Below are 18,776 nucleotides of genomic sequence, written 5' to 3' on the forward strand. Positions count from 1 at the left end.
AAAAAAAAAAAAAAAAAAAAAAAAAAAAAAAAAAGAGGGGCTGGGAAGAGGGAGTGATGAGGAGCTATTGCTTAATGGGTACAGGGTGTCTACCTGGGGTGATGAAAAAGTGCTGCAGACAGTGGTGTTGGTCACACAACATTGTGAATATACCTACGGCCATCAGAACTGCACATTTAAAAATCGTTAAAAAAGCAAATTCTGTGCTACATATATTTTAGCATGCGCGCACACACACGCATACACACACACACACAACTAGGGAATGCTTCAGAGAGAAGATGGCATCAAACTTATCTGAAAACGGTAACTGGGTGTTTTCCAGACAGTGGGTAGAGATGGTTACAGGTGGCAGGAGGGGTTGGTTGGGAAGGAGTTTGTTGCCATGCTAAGGGGTTTATCTTTATGCAATGAAGGGGAATACTGAAACATTTAAGTGAACAGAATGAAATGCTTAGATTACACTTCAGAAAAACAACTCCGGCAGTTACTGGACATGGACAAAACAAGAGACAAGGGAACCAAGTGAACAGAAAAAAGATGAAGGTCTTAACTCAAGCATTACAGTGTGGACTGCGATAAAGGGATGGGATTGACTGCTCTGAAAATTTACTGGAAGTAAAATATGCTGAATTGCACTTGGTGATCAGTTTGATTCCAGTGGAAAGGGAGGGAGAAGAAAGAAACAGGAACCCCTGAGCTTAGGTAGGTGGGCGTGTGTACTACTACTAACAAACATACAGAAGAGAAGCAAAGGCATGTAGTTTGGGTCTAGTTACATGCAAGGTCACAAAATCGAGACGCCCACTGGACAACTGGAAACAGTGGTCTTGGACTCAGCTATGAAAATGGAACTTGAAACATGGATTTGGGAGGCACTGTATACATAATTTGAAACCTCCAAATATTTAATTTCCTCTCAAAAAGAAAAGGACAAGATAAAAGAGAGCCAAGTCAGTGCTCCAACATCAACAAAGCGCTAACAGAAGACAAGAGAGGGGTGCTGGGAACTTTAATCACATTATTTCATTTAACCTTTCATTACGGGCTGAACTGTGTCCTTCCCAAATTCTGATGTTCAAGACCTAATCCCTAGTACCTCAGACTATAACTGTATTTGGAGATAGGGTCTTTAAAAGGGTAATTAAAGTAAAGTGAGGCCACTGGAGTGGACCCTAATCACATAAGACTGGTGTCCTTCTGAGAAGACGACATCAGGACAGACAGGTCCAGACAGAAGACCAGGTGAAGACAGTCATCTAAAAGTCAAGGAGAGAAAGAGGCCACAGAAGAAACCAACTCTGCCGACACCTTGATCTCAAACTTTGTCCCTTGAGAACCCTAGAAAATACATTTCTGTTGTTCAAGCCACCCAGTCTGTGCTACTGTGTTATGGCAGCCCTGGCAAACTAATATACCTTAACAACACATCTGTCCAACAGATGAGGAAATCGAGGCTCAGGGACATTAGTTAACTCGCCAGGTATTGGCAGAGAGATTTCAGTCCAGATTGAACGAAGACCTTTCAAATCCAGGCTGAATGAAGATCTTTTCTGCCTCACTGGCTAATGGTGTAATAGAAGCCTGAAAAATGGATGTCAGAGAGGAAGGAGGAAAAAGACAAGAATTCTGGAAACTGAGGCAGGATGGAGCTTTAGGAGGGTGTGGTGAACAGGGGCAATGGGGAAAAAGAGATGAAGCAGAATGAGCACTAAAAATAGGCAAAAGCTTCAACAGTGATGAACAGGATAAGTGCCTTTCGGGAAGTGGCAGTCAGATGACGATGGAGGAAGATCAAGAAAGTTAAGGCAACTCAGCAAACGGAAGCTCAACAGAGACACTCACTTCTGAATTCAAACCAGTGCTTGACTCACAGATACAGAGAACAAACTAGTGGTTACCAGTGGGGGGCGGGGGAGGGGCGATGGAGGGGTGGGGAAGTGGGAGGCACAAGCTACTCAGTAGAAGACAGGCTCCAGGATGTTTTGTGTTGTACAACACAGGGAGTATGGCCAATATTTTCTAATAACTGTAAATGGAAAGTAACCTTTAAAAATACATAAAAATAGGGCTTCCCTGGTGGCGCAGTGGTTGAGAGTCCGCCTGTCGATGCAGGGGACACGGGTTCGTGCCCCGGTCCGGGAAGATCCCACATCACGTGGAGCGGCTGGGGCCGTGAGCCATGGCCGCTGAGCCTGCGCGTCCGGAGCCTGTGCTCCGCGGCGGGAGAGGCCGCAGCAGTGAGAGGCCCGCGTACCGCAAAAATAAATAAATAAATAAATAAAAATTTAAAGATTTTTTAAAGAGAGTAAATGTTGGGGGCCAAGACGACCAATACAAGAACTTGAACAGGACCATAAAAAAAAAATAAAACAAATGCTTGACAGAAATCTGGGTGACAACTAAGGGTGAAAACTAGTACCTGCCCAGCTCTCCTTGCACCATCCTTCATAATCCTGATGGTATTTCTCACGGATAAAAGGAGACAAGGGTAAGGAAATGGAAAGCCACATTTCGACAGATTCCTTGACTTATACATTTACTAGTTGCTCAGGTTTTTTTTTTTTTAACCTATTCAGAAATATGAGAAAATGATACTTTATTAAACCCAAGAGAGTATTAGACTAAAAATTTTAAACAAAGGGGGGAAAAACCCAATAACTGAACCAAGGCAAACTCCCCAGGGGACCTGCCTCGTGGGTGGCAACACTTTGGAGAGAGACTAGCCTGATGTCTCTGTGGCACAAGACAGCAGAGAGGAAAAGCCTTATAGCCAGTCCTGGTTATGCTTCCTTCTCTCTCCCTTCTGGAACCTTCTGAGTCCCAAAAGGCCATTGACGAGTTATCCAATTTTCTGTGAAGTTAGGAAACTGCTGGAAACTGGGACAACACATTTTACCTACAGAAGGGAAGCCTTTCCATGTTCATTGCTGAGTCACTGACCTTCTCAGGCCTCACACTGCTGCATAGCTGCCTCTGAATTTATACTAAACAAAAGGGCTGTGAGTTTGGAAACCTTTGGCTATGAACGAAAACAGACTGTGGATATGCTAACTGGTTTTGCTACCCTAAGAAAATCCAATCCACTTAGTAAACAGCCATGTCCACGCAAACACGAGTTAGAACAAACACACTCTCAATGATCCAGCAATCCCACTCCTGGGCATACACCCAGACAAAACTATAATTCAAAGATACACGCACCCCTGTGTTCATAACAGCACTATTCACAAAAGCCAAGACGTGGAAGCAACCTCAACGTCCATCAACAAATGAATGGATAAAGAAGATGTGGTATATATACACAATGGAATACTACTCAGCCATAAAAATGAATGAAATAATGCCATTTGCAACAGCACAGATGGACCTAGAGATTATCACACTAAGTCAGAAACAGAAAGACAAATACCATATACTATCACCTATTATGTGGAATCTAAAATATGACTCAAATGAACTTATATCTATGAAACAGACTCACAGACGTAGAGAACAGACTTGTGACTGCCAAGGGGGAGGGGGTTGGGATGGACTGCGAGTTTGGGATTAGTAGATGCAAACTATTATATACAGAACGGATAAACAACAAGGTCCTACTGTATAGCACAGGGAAGTATATTCAATATCCTGTGATAAACCATAATGGAAAAGAATACATATATACATTTCGTTTTCATAATGGAATCACTTTGCTATACAGCAGAACTTAACAGAACATTGTAAACCAACTATACTTCAATAAAATAAATTTTAAAAAAAAGGAATAATCACACTCTTCATCCTCGACCCCTACCTGTCCTCACCACTCAATGGTATCACCACCCTCCTAGTTCCCCAGCTTGGACATCTCAGTAATTTTTGATTCATCCCTGCCTTCTGCTGTCTGCTTCTGCTCCTTCTCCAATTCATGGCTGAGTCTTTGATTCTAAAGGGTCCGACTGACTCCCTTAGAAAACAAGGGCTCTCCTCTCGGCAATGACTCTCCAAGGCAACAGTAGCAGAGGGTAGCAGAGAGGGTAGCAAGGGGCGACGTGGGACTGGGAAAAGCTCTCCAAGTCACACTGTCAGGACTCCGGGTTGCAGCAGGAGGCTTCCTCCTACTTGACAGCCACAGGCAGCCTTTGCATTAACACCACCCCTGCCTAAGTCAGTTCCAGCTCCCCCTTACCGCTGACCTTGAGAGCCCCCTGCCTCTGTGCCCTCTCATCTCCATGCCCCAGGCCCTCCTCTGTATTTCCTCTTGGCTCCCTTCCTGAAACGCAGGTCTCATTTCCTGTTGATGGCTCCCCATTTTCTATAAAGTTCACACCCCTCAGCAAGGAAGCAAAGTCCTTCTGGCTGTAACCTTACTTCCCACTCCTCCCTTCACTAGCCCAAGTTCAAGGTACATCTACATAGTACGTGTTGAACAAACTCTGCCCGAACTGTCCCACCACTAGAGCTTTGCTCTCACACTGCCAAGAAGGGTTTTTCTTCTACCTGCTCTCCCTAAAGTCATGCTCACTCTTCCTGGCCCAGGTCAAGTGCAATCTCAGTCCCCTCTTCGTAAAGCTTTCTCCTTTATCCCAGGCAAAAATGAATCTCACCCTCCTCCCTGCCCACGTACTTTATCCGAACTTCTGCTATAGCAGTGAGCACATCCTACCTTGTATTGTAAGTTATTTGCAAGTACGTATTTCTCCCCTAGAAGACTGGAGCTTCCGGACAGCGCAGAGCAGGAACATGCTATCTTTAAAATCTAAGGCAGTTTCTTACAAACAGAAGATGACTGAATTCATTTATCCACTTATTTAGGCCGTATTTGTAAAGCAATTACTACATGCCAAGCATCAGCATATATAAAAGCATTCAGGCTCCCACTATATGCCAGGGTGGTAAGATCATCCCTATAATGCAGGCGTTATTTTTCTTCCCATTTTACCAAAGAGGAAGGAGAAGCTCTGGCCACACATGCCAGTAAGGGACAGAATGGGGAGTCACACCCAAATCTGTACAATCCTGTAGATGTTGCTTTTCACACGTGAACTAGGGGCCCAAAGGATGAGTTGTGCCAACTTGTACCCATTCTTTAGGTCTCAGTTTAATCACCACCTCCTCTGTTTGACTTTCAGCACTTCCGCACAGAATTTCATCTTTGGCCCATTGGACTCACTTGAATGACTATTCAACTACAGGATATGTGCCCACCAGACTTTTGAATATAAACGAAATACCCATAAAAGGTCGTTTTACCTTTTAAATGGAGAAAACGAACAAAGTAAAAGATAGGACCATAAACATTCATAAAGACGATTTTGAGTATTTTTAGGTGTCCCATAACGTGAAGGCAACATCCGAAGCTGAGTCTCACTTCTAACTGCCAGGTTGAGCACGTGGCCAATGAAGGGACAAGGCGTGGTTTAGGAAAAGTCCTCCCTAATCCCTCGCGGGACCAGGTGCCACCGTGTAAACCTTCCCCCCGCCCACCCCAACCAGCAACAGCAGGTTCCCGTGGAGGAGCAAGGGGATGAAGAGCTCAGGCCTGGGGACCAGCAGCCCAGCATCCCTTCTAGTCACGCTGTGACTTCCACGCCCACCCCTGGCCCTTGGCCGCCCAGGCTTAGGCAGAGGACACAAGCAAGACTTTCATGGCTACCCGCCCACACTGTAAACCTACCCCTGGCACCTTTTCCAAACCTGAGAAGGTGTAGATAAGGCCCCCAACTGAAAACGATTCAAAAGTGATTTTAATCTGAGAAGCAATAAGTAAATTATAGGTTTTGTGTGCACCAACATGTACTTTAAGCCATGTGAAGCCTGTCATTTCCAGGCAGCTGCTTAAGAAGAAACAAAGGGACTTTGTACACAGACATTCCCTAGTCCTGGAGTCATTTTACATCTCTCAAAGAAAAAGGATGGGAAAAATCCACGTTGAAGAAGGCAAGCACATTTCTTAAGGAACTCAAAAACCGTTCCCACATATTTTGCAAAACCTTGAAAACTAAAGATAATACACTTCCTTTTCAGTTACCAAAGTCAGCATTAAAACATCAACCCAAGGGAGCAGGGACTGACTCTCCAGATGTCTTACTATGATTTGGGAGCAGGTCAAAGCTGCCTGTCTCCATGGGGAAATAAACAGATATCTAATTAAAAGTTTACAGTCGAATCATCTTAGAACAGTGGCTCTCTCTACTTACTGCCATGAAGAGAGAGTATCTGTTATGCCTAGTGTTTCATGCCCATGTTGAAAAGCTGTTCAATTATCCCAATTTATAGCAATAATCATGTTTAGGTTCCCACTGAGGCCAAGCCGCAACAGCCATCCATTTTGAAAGGGGAATTTGTGAGAAAGTTAGACCTTACCTTGAAGGTCATGATGAGATGAGTGAAATGGAATTCCGCTTCCAAATCCAGTTGGATGGTTACATTTTCCACGCCTATAGGAGATTGTTTTGAAAAGACAAAAGGAAACAGCAAGGTAAACGGGAACATCTGTGAACAACTGAGACCATTCTCTTCAAGTATCCTTAGGCTCCGCATAGGAGTTCTCTCTGCGGTGCATCTTAAGCTGAAGGTAAGATAAATAATGATAAAACCCTGGCTTGATTCAGGTGACGGCGCACATCTCAGAATGATTCTTCAGTTGTTCATCAATCATTCTGGAGTTCAACGTATTGAATGTATTCCCTGGAACAAGACATCTGGCAGAATGTCAGAATGACAGCCTTTAGTTGCTGTCAAGAAAGACATCTTTTGCTTAGGAAAAAAATGAAAAGTCTTCCCAACCCACTTAGCCAAGGGACTTTCTCAAAGGCGAAACAAGAGGGGGCACTTCCTGTGCACAGTAGGGGTTCAGCTTTGCTGTCTGAAGCCCAGGAACACAATCCTCTTCCAGTCGACACAAACATATTCCTTTTGTTCTGTGCAGCAGCAAAGAAAACAAATAAGAGTCCACCACGTTTTGTGAGTTTCGCTCCAATTTAGAAAAACCTATCCCTGATGGAGAAGCCTTTGGGTGCATTTCCACAACTGAGAAACAATGCCAAAGAGACAAAGAATGGGTCAAATAAATAAACTGGCCCAGAACAAATACTAACATCTTCCCTTTCAGGGGAAAGCCTGAACAAACAAATGAGCCTCTGCACTCTGCCCTGGGGGTCAATCCACTGGAATTCCAGGGATGGAAAGCACCTCCTCCCCAATCCCTTGGGCCCTCAAGCCTGCCTGTTTAGCGAAGGAGACCTTTCCACATTTCCTGTGCTTGAGAGAGCTTTTGGGGGTCCATCTTCTGAAGCAAAAGAAGTCTTAAATGCAGGAAGACAGGAATGTGTCGGGATGAATGATGTCACAGGCTGGTGTATTTTCGGGAAATCAGTAGGACTTTTGAAATAAACTCTCCCACTGGACAACTGCCAAGTCAATTGGGGATGGGGGTGGGGGGGGGAAGTGGTCACTGGAACGGATATGAGTTAGTTGGAATGTTAAAGAAAAACATAGCCGTGCTAACTAACCTTATCTAACTTATTAGAAAGAAACTGTACTACAAACCTACTCTCCACGACAAGGTTAGCTAAGCAACTATCTGTCTCTCCTTTCCCAGGCTTTTAAAAACCTGCACTATTTGTTTAAAATGAAGAGATAACGAAATAGCATAAAGTACAAGAAAGACTAGGACCAGTTCTGTAACATAAGAACATATCCGGCAATGTGGGCTTGAAAAGCGCATTCCATTTTAGATTCCTAACCTGATAAAGCACTGCAGGTTTTTTTTTGTTTTTGTTTTTTTTTAAATATGGGAAGAAAAATCCACGGAGAAAAGAAATGAGATCATTCTTCTATGGTGTACTTGATTTCTGTCGGACCTAGTAGTAAAGCATCATGAGGGTAAGTTAAAAGTAGGTGCACATTCCAAGACTGTTTCTGGGCCTGAGCACTGATAATTTAACACGTCACATCACGTAAAGCTCATCTTGGACAAAACATAAATAGATAAAATCACATTCCTAAACAAAGTCTTCACTTGTGACCTATCAGACAGCAGAGAGATGAGAGGGGACAGTAACATTCAGTCTGACTTTCTAAAACTAAGTTCCATCCATCTAATCTCATCTGATCTCTTGTGACAGAGTGACAGCGCCCTCAAACCCCTCTATTTGAAAATCGCTTCTTTCTGGCATTTGGCCTCTTTTGTCCCACAAACTCAACGTTGTAGAGACTGATTAAGTCCTGATGTAACCAAGAAAAACCCTCCTCTAGAACAATAGCATGTGATGAACTATTTTACTGTCTATCAACTTGATACTGATGTTGAGGCATCCTTCTTCTAATTGTCTTTCGGTCTCACCGGAAAAACGTGGACAGTCAGAAACATCCCACATTTGTCATAAGCTCTATGTGGTTTCAGAAGTCCCAGGCTTTCTCTGCCCAGGCTTAAATTCACTTCTTTGAGAGTCCTTTCTCATAAATGTTTTGTAAAAAAGATCTAGTGGTCGGGACTTCCCTGGTGGCGCAGTGGTTAAGAATCCGCCTGCAAATGCAGAGGACATGGGTTCGATCCCTGGCCTGGGAAGATCCCACATGCCGTGGAGCAACTAAGCCCGTGTGCCACAACTACTGAGCCTGCGCTCTAGAGCCCTCGAGCCACAACTACTGAGCCCTCGAGCCACAACTACTGAGCCCACATGCCGCAAGTACTGAGGCCCGCACGCCTAGAACCCGTGCTCCACAAAAAGAGAAGCCACCGCAATGAGAAGCCTGCACACCGCAATGAAGAGTAACCCCTGCTCGTTGCAACTAGAGAAAGGTCACGCGCACCGACATAGACCCAACGCAGACAAAAATAATCAAAAACAAAAGATCTAATGGTAACATTGTTAATGACAAACACATTAACTCTACCTTTAATCCTCAAATTTCAGAATTCAAGTTTGAAACAAATGCAGAACTAATTTGGGCTTAGTTGTACCGCAACAGTATCATATTTGATGAATTTATTAAACCAAAACCCAAGAGGCAAAGAAAGGAAAAACGGTGGGATTCACACACTCACTGGAAAAGCTGACTTGGGGTCATTATCCATGTTGAGTCTGAAAAACTACATCTAATGTATACTCAGAGTACTATGATTAAATGTTCTCTAGATGGAAAGAAGATGGTGGGCGTTGATTCTGCCCTTTCCTTTGGGGTTGATGAAAATGAAAGATGCTGTTTTGTGGAGGAATAAGGGCCTGAGATGATGCAGGGCCTTCCCACGCCCTCCCCAGACTGCCCCCGGCCCATGCCCACGCTCCCCAAGGCCCCCTCAGTATGAAGACTATGAAATACTCCTTTGGTCTCGCATGAAAGACCTCTTTCTTATAGGAAGTGCATACTTCAGGAAGAAAGATCGGATTTTACCAAGAGAAGTTAGTGCTTCAGGCAGTAAATCTGTCAAAGGCCATAATTCCAGGATAGAGAAACCAATCGTAATTACAAACACCCAGTAGCCCGTAAACCCCTTCCAGGTGACCCATCACACTCTTTGGAACTTATCCCCATACCAACCACATACCATTTTCGGATTGCCACCAGATCTTAAGACGGTTTGGAGCAAATGTCGTGACCACATTTTCAATGAGATGACTGTCAGGGTTCAGGGTTTCATGATAAGGATCTTGTGAATTGCATATGAAGCATTTTTTGTCCTCCTGAAAGCAAAGTCAGTTCTATGAGTCTAGGAAGCAATCGCGCGTGCACACACACACACACACACACCAAAATCAAGCCCACAATACAAAAACCCAACCTACTTGCTTCAAGAAAAGTGCATGTGCCAAAATTACTTAAATGACCTGTCATACGTCTTTCACATTTTAACTTAACTGAGTATGAAATACTCCTGAAATTTTCCTCTTCTCTTGCAACTTCAAGGTCAAAAGTAGAAGGCGGCATTGTTTCCACAAGCTATTAATTTAATCAAAATGAAAGTTCTAGGCTTAAGTCTTAATCTCAGTGAATAACTGGAGAAGTTTACTCTTGAAGCAAACTGCAGAGGAGCTTTTAGAGAATTTTTGCTGACATAAAGGAAACTGAAAATAAAAAGAGAACAGTTCAATTGGCCTGATTTTCAAAAACCTATATAAAGCAGACACCAGTTATTAGGCAGACGTATGTAAGCAGCTTTGGGAACTACAGATAAAGATTTCTTAGCTTCTCCTCTGACCCAGCAGTGAATTCGCAGTGGCAGCGAGCAGGCTAGCCAACAAACTGCTCAGAATATCCACGAAGAGGACACCAGACTCTCATGTTGGGAGCACTGAAAACTGGGACCAATTCAAAGAATGCCAAATTGGACCCGAACTAAAAATATACTTTAGGTTTTAGAGTAGCTTTGAACTTCTCTCCTCACTTTCCTTTTCCCTAAAATGGGGGTCACAGCCAAAAGAGCCCTCATTGCACTGCATCACTGTGAATTATAAACAGCATCACTTAAAGTTCCCTTTTCCACATAAGGCTTTGCTCTCTAAGATTTTCTGAAATGCTTATTACTCTTAGGTCTGAAAGTGACACTGAGATGGAAATCTATAGAGACCCACACACATCTTACAAACAACATTTAAGCAAGGGTGGTAACCTTCTAAGGACAGTATCAACTGACTGTACTTTTTATGTTTGTATTTATTTAGCAAGCTATTACTTATCACCCTCCTCCCAAAAGGATTTAGAGACTGGCAAGATGTACCAACTAGAAGTCAGGAATACAATGGGACCCTGGACAAAATACTTACGCTTCCTGCCTCAATTTTTCACCTGTTCAACGTCTGAGAGAAGTACACACCCAGTGCCTTTCTTTAGGCTCTAATATCTGTGAAGAGTCCTCCACAATTTCAGGGCTAATCACATAAACCAGAGAGTCCGGCTCTACTTGCTTTTAAGGCAAATAATCCAATTCTCATTCTGGTCAAAGCTGGTTTCAGGATCTGGTGATTCATTTACAGGATGCCCTGGCCTCGGAGGTAAATGTTAGCATAATATTTTGGGTAAAATTTACATGCTAATATTAGAAAAGGTAACATCAACTGCCTTCAGTGACTTGTAGCCAAGGAAACTAATACTGGAGAACAATTACCAGAACTTAAAAAAAGTTTAATTACAGCCTCCCTTCTAATCAGGAGGAAGCAGTCTAGACATCTCCGTATAAACCTGGAAGCAAGTAAGTGGAATCCACTTTACCACATTCCTTTGGTTTAATTTATCAGGTCTCCAGAATGGGCTCTCCTCCCGCTTTGTAAATGTGACTCCATTTGAAGGCATCTGCCTGCAATCCACACGGTATTCTGTCCCACTCCTGAAGGGCAGATCTGCAGGTGGGTGCAGTGACCAAGTTTCGAGCAAGTGGCTTCGCACTTGCCCTGCGCAGGAGATTAAGCCCTTATGCTGGCTTTAGAGCCCAGAGATACCTGCCTCCCTTTACAAAATCAAGGAAAGGGATTTTGATTCTGGGTGGTTTATGCTTTGAGCCTTCTTTTAAAATTACGTTTTATTAAAAACGTGACCTTTGGGGCTTCCCTGGTGGCGCAGTGGTTGAGAGTCCGCCTGCCGATGCAGGGTACACGGGTTCGCGCCCCGGTCCGGGAAGATCCCACATGCCGCGGAGCGGCTGGGGCCGTGAGCCATGGCCGCTGAGCCTGCGCTCCGCAATGGGAGAGGCCACAACAGTGAGAGGCTGGTGTACCGCCAAAAAAACAAAACAACAACAACAAAAAACGTGACCTTTGAAAGCTAGGATCTGGGTCTACTTTTAGAAACAGATAACACTCGGAAATTTCATTTTGGTCCTCCTCTATCGGGTACCATGGCAACCAGGGCATTCTGAAAAAGCAAGCATCTGATTCTGCTATCTAATGGAAGTAGATGGGAACAGCACCAAATGAGGAGACAAAAACATTGGAGTGTTTTTCTCCATGACGGGAGTGACCTTGCAAGGTGTCTGTCAGTGCTGGAATACTCTTTATCCAAGTGAGAGATTTGGGAAAAGGCCAAGATCACCACTCAGTATATAAAAAAGAAGAGGTTAAACCACTTTTTACATACATTTCCAAAGAGAAAAGGATTAAAAAACAAACCAAACCAATCAACAAAAAAAAAGACACGGGTCTTTCAGACGCCCAGGTCTTTTAGAGGTCAGGGCTTGGGGGCAGGGCCACCAGATCTGTCTGCAGCCCTGCCTTTCCACACTGACTGTGGCCGCAGCAGGAAATGTTTGGCGGATGCAACTGTGCAAACTGTGAGCCACCACAGTGCAAAAGGGTGAGAGCTACCAGCCTAATCCCGGGACTCCCTGGCTGCGGCGCTTCCTATCTGGATCGCTGGCAGAATGCGGAGTCCCCTGGGCCTTCCCCTTCGGTCTGGACTGGAGAAGGCTCGCGCGCGCAGAGCCTGGAGCCATCTCTCCCCTCACCTGGAGGTGGCTGACGATACAGTAGGGCTCGGGTTTGTACAACCCACAAGTCGAGGTCACCGAGAGCTTCTGGGCTCGGCCGATGAGAAGGTCGCCGGTGGCCGGGTAGCAGCTGCCCTCCGCGCAGCCGTAGCTGAACTCGGGTTCTTGAGCACTCACTTGGGCTCCGCACAGGGCTGTGGAAGGGTCAGGCAACAGGGTAGGGCACAAGCAGGGAGCGGGCCCCAGCAAAGGGAATAAGCAGGGGCGGGGAGAAAGTAGATTCAGGAAAAAAAGCAGGATACACAGAAAAGAGACACAATGGGGAAATGATAGAGGCCGGGAAGGCAGGACACGGAGAGGAGGATTCAGACAGAAACAGAGACGTCAAGTTTGTCCAGCAGACAAGAGCATCACTCCCAGGAAACCCACCTACACTCGCGCCCACCCTAATCTACCCGGGAAGCAGCTCCGGGCACTTCGACACGCCTGGACCTGGGCGCAGGGAGGCAGGTGGCCAAACGCCGCACACCCGTACTCGCGCACGTGTGTGTCTGTGAACCCGCGCGCACGCGGCAGCCTGTATATCCTCGGCGTGACAGCGCGTGTGTGTGCGCGGAAATCTGTGAGCGTGCGGGCGCGTGAGTGTGTGTGCATGCACGCTCGGAGGACGCGGGCGCTTCGCCCGGCGCCGGGGGATGGTGGGGCTCGCGGGGGACGCCACTCTCCCGAGCGAGGGGCCAGTGGACAGTCCCTGCGGCTTTGGATTGGCTTCAACAATTCGTCATTCCGGGGACGCTCCCGGTCCAGCTGTTTCTGGCGCCATCCGGGGGCAAACAGCGATGCTTAATTAAAGCCACATGGCCCCAATCTGTTCCCAGGACGAAGCCTGCGCTCAGCTCGGGGCACTTTCCCGGAAAATGGGCTCCTGGTGAGCCCTCCACTCCATGAAGCCTGACCCCAGCGACGGAGAGACCCACCGAGAAAGGGCCGGAGATGCCAAGCCCAGAGAGGCAACCGCGGGAGCACCCGGAGCTCTGGCACAGCCCCCCGCGATGCAGTCGCCTGCGATCCTCGCACACCGTCCCCGGCTACCACCCAGGGCGCTGGCGTTTAATCCCAGCGCAGAATTTCCACCGGGCCCCTCTCCCGATGCCCCCTCCCGATCCCCCAGGCTCCCCCGAAACTGGGACCAACAGCTTGGTTTATTCTTTCCCCGCGTCCAAGCCCACGCCCTTCCCCCACCGTTTCCTCGGAATTACCTAAGAAACTGAACGCGAACATCTGGAGCCGCCCCATGGCCAGTCCCTGCAGCCGAGGGGACACAGCAGAGGAGGGGAGAACACGGCCGCCGAGCCGCCGGCTCTTTTCCGCCGTCTTCCTTTCTGGAGAGGGGGAGAAAAAAAAAGGCAAATATTCAGGGAGAAGAGAGGGGCCCTCGCATTTCCTGCTGCTCCCACGGAAGCGGGGGGATGGGGAGGGAAAAATCGCGCCGCCACTTTGTTCTCCTCACCCGGCGGGGCGAGCGCTCTCCCGGCTCCTGGCAGCCTCGGAGCCCAAAGAAGGGAATTAGAAAGTTTCGCCCTGGGAGGAACCGAGGGTGGCGCCTCTGCTCATGCGCACACGGGGAGCCGGGGCGGAGGGGGCGGGCGGCCCCGACTTGGCGGGGAGGGGGTGAGAGCCAGGTCCAACCCTCCCCCGGCGCCTCCTTTGTTTTAAGGCCGCATCTGTGGACGCGGCGGGGCTGTGGCTCTTAACGTTCCCTGCGCAGAGCTGCGGGGCGGCCGCAGGGTGCGCGTCCTGAGCGGTGCGCAGGGCAGGGGCAGGAGGTGCTCGGATCGCACGCGAGGAGGCGGGTCGGGACCTACGGGCGCACTGGCTCGTGCATTTACATTTGTAAGGAGTGAGTCATGAAGAGGTGCCCAAGGCTATAAACTCTGGCACCCAGCGCTCCGGGAGGGCTGGTCAAACCCTTTAGAAAGAGGGTCGACCTGGCAGGTTTGCTCCTGAGAAAGCAGGGAAGCCCCCATGTATTGCTGAGCCCGGGCTGGGCGCCACCTCTGATGTCTTCATTCGAACGAAGGAAAGTGCTCTTCGCTCCGCTGCCTTTGCGGACCTGCCTGGAGTCCCTGCTACCCAGGTGGCCACAGCATTGAATTACCCATCTAATTCTGTTTTTTGTTTTTCAATCTACTTTTTACCTAAATCCAGACGTATGGCTCGAATTCAGGTAACTTCTCGAACGCCGCTCATTGTAGTGACGCTTTTTTCCCATCTTACCGTGAAAGGGTCGACTCAGCCACGAAGCTGGAAGTCTCTCATGAGACACACTTGTCCACAACCTCCACAAAGCACAACCTCGCAAATTCTAGACAGGAATTCCATGGTGTACAAATGATGAGACGTGCGAGCAAGCCTCTAACGTCGGGTCTCCAGCAGCGTTGCGTGTGACCTGTCTGGTTAAATAAGGGGTAAATACACGCTCACCCTTCTAGGGGTTGGAGAGGGAAGAGAGGCTGGTGGTGTGATTCTGCCACCCCTTCGTCTGTGAATTAACCCAATTCTGCTGCCTTAGCAATGGCTGGAATCAGAGCTTGAGCTTTCTTTAGTCCTCTGGGCAGAAGTGCTCCCTGGAATGAGGGGAGTAGAGTTAGTTGTTAGTCCAGTCAGGAGATTTGGTTTCCCAATTAATCACCCCAGGGAGAAGCGTTTAAGTGGCCAGTTGGTCAGCTTTTAACTTAGTTGCAATGAAATAGGGGCCCAGGGAAGTTTAATCATTAGACCATAGAGTAAGCTGCTTTGTGAGTTTATCTACATCCTTTCCACGGAGGGAGGCCTTAGGTCTCGTCTCGGTGATACATTAATTATTCACCAAATCAAGACTTGCCCTGCTGCAGCCTCTGGAGATTTTTGCCTCTACGCGGTGCTCAGGATCCTTGGTGCTATCTGGGCAGCCCTGAATGCCGAGAGAGCGGGTGCCCTTGCGATGCTCTTAATATTGTGATGGAGGGTCTTCAGAACTTAAAAAAGATTCACAAGCAAATGTCTTCTCCCTTTGTGGAACTTCCGATACCCTGGGCCAAAGCTGATTACAGTTTTTCATCCATACAAATTGCAGGCAGCGTTCGGTTCTGCCTCTTTGGGGGAAACTGGCCTCTGCCCTCACAGCAGCTGAACCCTCCCTGCTACTCGGCAGTTCTGTCTGTCGCAGGTCAGTGTCCTTTCCCAGAGGGCAAGCACCTTCAACACTCTCTGAAAGTCCCGTGTGCCTTAACACTTCACCTACAGTGGTAAACTTACCATTACTGAAAGAATTAGATTTGTTGGTTTTTCTTTGTTTTTGCATGCATCTATTCTGACCACTCCATCTATGAATGTGTCCGTCTCCGTTCCCACCTTTATCTTTTGTACTTCTGCCCTGGAAAGCGTGCCCTCATCTCATCTCCTGAGAGCAATACTCTCACACGCACAAACCTGCTCGATTCCCCCGTGTTAAGAGGAAAAAAAAAAAATCAAAAAGCTTTATTCTCCACACCCCTCTACTCCTTTCCTCCCTTTGACTTCACAGCCCAGGTTCTTAAAAGGATAGTCTGCACTCACTTTTGTTTCCTCCTGGTTTCTCCTCCATCCCATTGGAATGTGGCTTCCATCTCCACCACTGGTCTCCGTAATGACCACCAACCCTCTAATTGCCAAATGCAATGGACAGTGTCCCTATTTGATAATTCTGTGGCATGTGTTCCTCACGATTCTTCCCTTCTTAAGACTTTTCCTTGGCTTCCAGGACACACTTCCCTCTAAAAATTTCCCAAAGGACTCCACCCCCCCACCCCCATTTTCTCTCTCCCTCTCTGATCTCTTACACATTAATGCTCCCGAAGGTTCCGTTTCCAGCTTCTTTCTCCTCTACACCCTTTCATCCACATCCCAGGGCTCTACCACCCTGGCCTTGGTACGCCCCACATGGATGACTCTAGCATGTACCTGGCTTGCGATTTACATCTAATTTCTAACAGCCTATTGACCATCACTACTTTGACGACCCATAGGCACATGGGCTGCAAAACTGAACTCATCACTCCACCCGTCTCTTCTGCTTCCAGTTGCAGTCGCTAGTACCATGATCCCCCCACCCTTAGCTGAACCAGAAACCTGGGAACAGGACAGACCATACAATTCACAAGACCCAGTACAAAAGGAAAATGAGCACGTGGGGCCCCTCATTCAAAAATTATCAGTGATTTCAGGATGGTGCCAGTAGGGACTCTTCTGAGTGGGAGGCCCTGTGAGGCTGCACGGGTCACATACCCTGGAAGCCCGCTCAGCCTGGGAATCACACTGGACACTTCTGTCTCCTTCACCTCCTCCCTTCATCAGGTCCCGTCACTTCTACACTAGTGGCAACTAGCCATCCTGCCCCCATCACTCCAACCTCATCACGCTGCCTTAGTTCAGTCTCTGCTCACATCTGGTCTGAAAGCCAACAGGAGCCTCCTGGCTCGTGTTCCTACTGCCAAACTCTTCCCTTGTCCAGCCTCACCCTCTACAACATTGCCGGAAGGATTTTCCAGAGGCACAACTTTGATCACATCACTCCTTCGTTCAAAAGCTTTCAATGGTTTCCCCCTGCCTACGTTAGCCTCCTGAAGTTCCCTAGACATACTCCTCATATTATACCTTCATTTCTCTGCTACATGGACCCTTCTTGACCTTATCAACGTAGTGAGCTACCTCATATCTTCAACGCTTCTACTTAAACATGACTTTCTCTCCTCCCTCTTCTCCACTCCCAGCTGTCTACCAACACCTTGTAAAAGCCTGTTACAGCATACATGACATAATCTTGTAACTATTTGTTTATGCCCTTATCTCCCCCAATAGACAGTGAGACAAATACCATCATCGTGTAACATTCCTTTGTGCATAAACATTGTCTCATGTGACATGGGGCACATCTTAGGTGCTCAATAAATGCTTCTGGGAACAACGTAAATCAAGACTTGTCTCCATGTTTTAAAAACCTTCTTAAATCTTAAATATCTACTTTCGCCTAACAAATTTCCAGTCCAAGACAAAAGACTATCACCACCGGACTTGAGTTCACTTTAGGAATGCTTCCCAATTTCACTCCTGAACAAACTCTTTCTCTCTGTTATATTTCATTCAACTTCCTCTGATTTCTGAAGATGTTACAGTTTAGGAGGAATGAATCCGTTTTGCTAGTGAAGCCTAACAATGCTTCACTCCTGCTGACAGGGGCCTCTTGTCCCTGAACTTACTTACTTGGCACTACATGCTTCAGCGTAAGGCAGTCTTCACTGGAGAGTTCTACAGCAGTTCTGAATGGCAGATGGGATTGCCAGCTGTTGGCTGTTCCATCTCAAAAGAATGTATGACAGTTGTTGCCCTGAGGCATTGTTTTTGTTCAAAAAAAAATCCAAGACGTGCTTTCAAGATCACCTTTCTCAGGACTTCCCTAGTGGTGCAGTGGTTAAGAATCTGCCTGCCAATGCAGGGGACATGGGTTTGACCCCTGGTCTGGGAAGATGCCACAGAGCAACTAAGTCCGTGAGCCGAGAGCCCATGCTCCACAACAAAGAGAAGCCACTGCAATGAGAAGCCCACGCACCACAACGAAGAGCAGCCCCCGCTCTCTACAACTAGAGAAAGCCCGCATTACAGCAACAAAGACCCAATGCAGCCAAAAATAAATAATTTTTTAAAAAAAGATCACCTTTATCATCTTAGAATGCCACCTATGTGTCTCACTTTAAATTCTTGGGTTGACAGTGAAACAAAGACATCACATTCTAGACTTTGATCATTAGGTCCTAAAACATGGCTATTTACTTAACACTGTTCTCATGAAAATTACTAGGTTTTTGCTGTTTTGAAAATTAGATTTAAGTGTACTTTGCAAGCTTCAGAATTCATCTAGAAAAGTAGGTTCGATGACTAGTAAATTTCAGGACAAAGGTCACAGTACCATCTACATACTTATAATATGCAGGATACTCATGTGTAGTTTTGAGTGTCCTCCCCCCACCCCAATCCCCGGGAGCTCTTTGAGGGTGAGGACTGTATTTTAGTGGAATTTGTATTCCCATAAGGTGGCACAGTTTCTGGTATACTGTACACTCAATATCTACTTGTTGGATGAATAACTAAAATTCAATAACCCTTACTTATAGCCATTTAGAAAGCATACAGGATTATTACTGTCACCAGTAATATAATATGGAAAACATCAGGGGCTGAGTCAGGCAGTTTCAGTCTGGGACCCATACAATAGAAACTGCTGCTTGGGCTTGCATTAACATCCCTTTATCAGGAAACAGCTCCTAGATTTTTTTTTTTTTTTTTTTTTTTTTTT

At 46.7% G+C, this 18,776-nt stretch overlaps 1 protein-coding gene across 1 annotated transcript in view; it reads right to left on the reverse strand.

The window, feature by feature from the left end:
• Positions 1 to 14,012, reverse strand: part of LAMB1 (laminin subunit beta 1) — a 73,716-nt gene extending 59,704 nt beyond the window's left edge. Inside the window, exons 1-5 of the mRNA XM_027123934.1 lie at positions 13,917 to 14,012; positions 13,666 to 13,788; positions 12,425 to 12,600; positions 9,536 to 9,671; positions 6,349 to 6,422 (exon numbers count right to left, since the gene is read on the reverse strand). Coding sequence (XP_026979735.1) covers positions 6,349 to 6,422; positions 9,536 to 9,671; positions 12,425 to 12,600; positions 13,666 to 13,702 — 423 coding nt within the window. The 5' untranslated portion in view covers positions 13,703 to 13,788; positions 13,917 to 14,012. The remainder of the gene's footprint in view (positions 1 to 6,348; positions 6,423 to 9,535; positions 9,672 to 12,424; positions 12,601 to 13,665; positions 13,789 to 13,916) is intronic.
• Positions 14,013 to 18,776: the final 4,764 nt, after the last annotated feature.

The sequence above is a fragment of the Aethalodelphis obliquidens genome, unplaced genomic scaffold (assembly GCF_003676395.1).
Source record: "Aethalodelphis obliquidens isolate GAN/ISIS:26980383/991018 unplaced genomic scaffold, ASM367639v1 scaffold27, whole genome shotgun sequence".
In the NCBI taxonomy this organism is placed as follows: domain Eukaryota; kingdom Metazoa; phylum Chordata; class Mammalia; order Artiodactyla; family Delphinidae; genus Aethalodelphis; species Aethalodelphis obliquidens.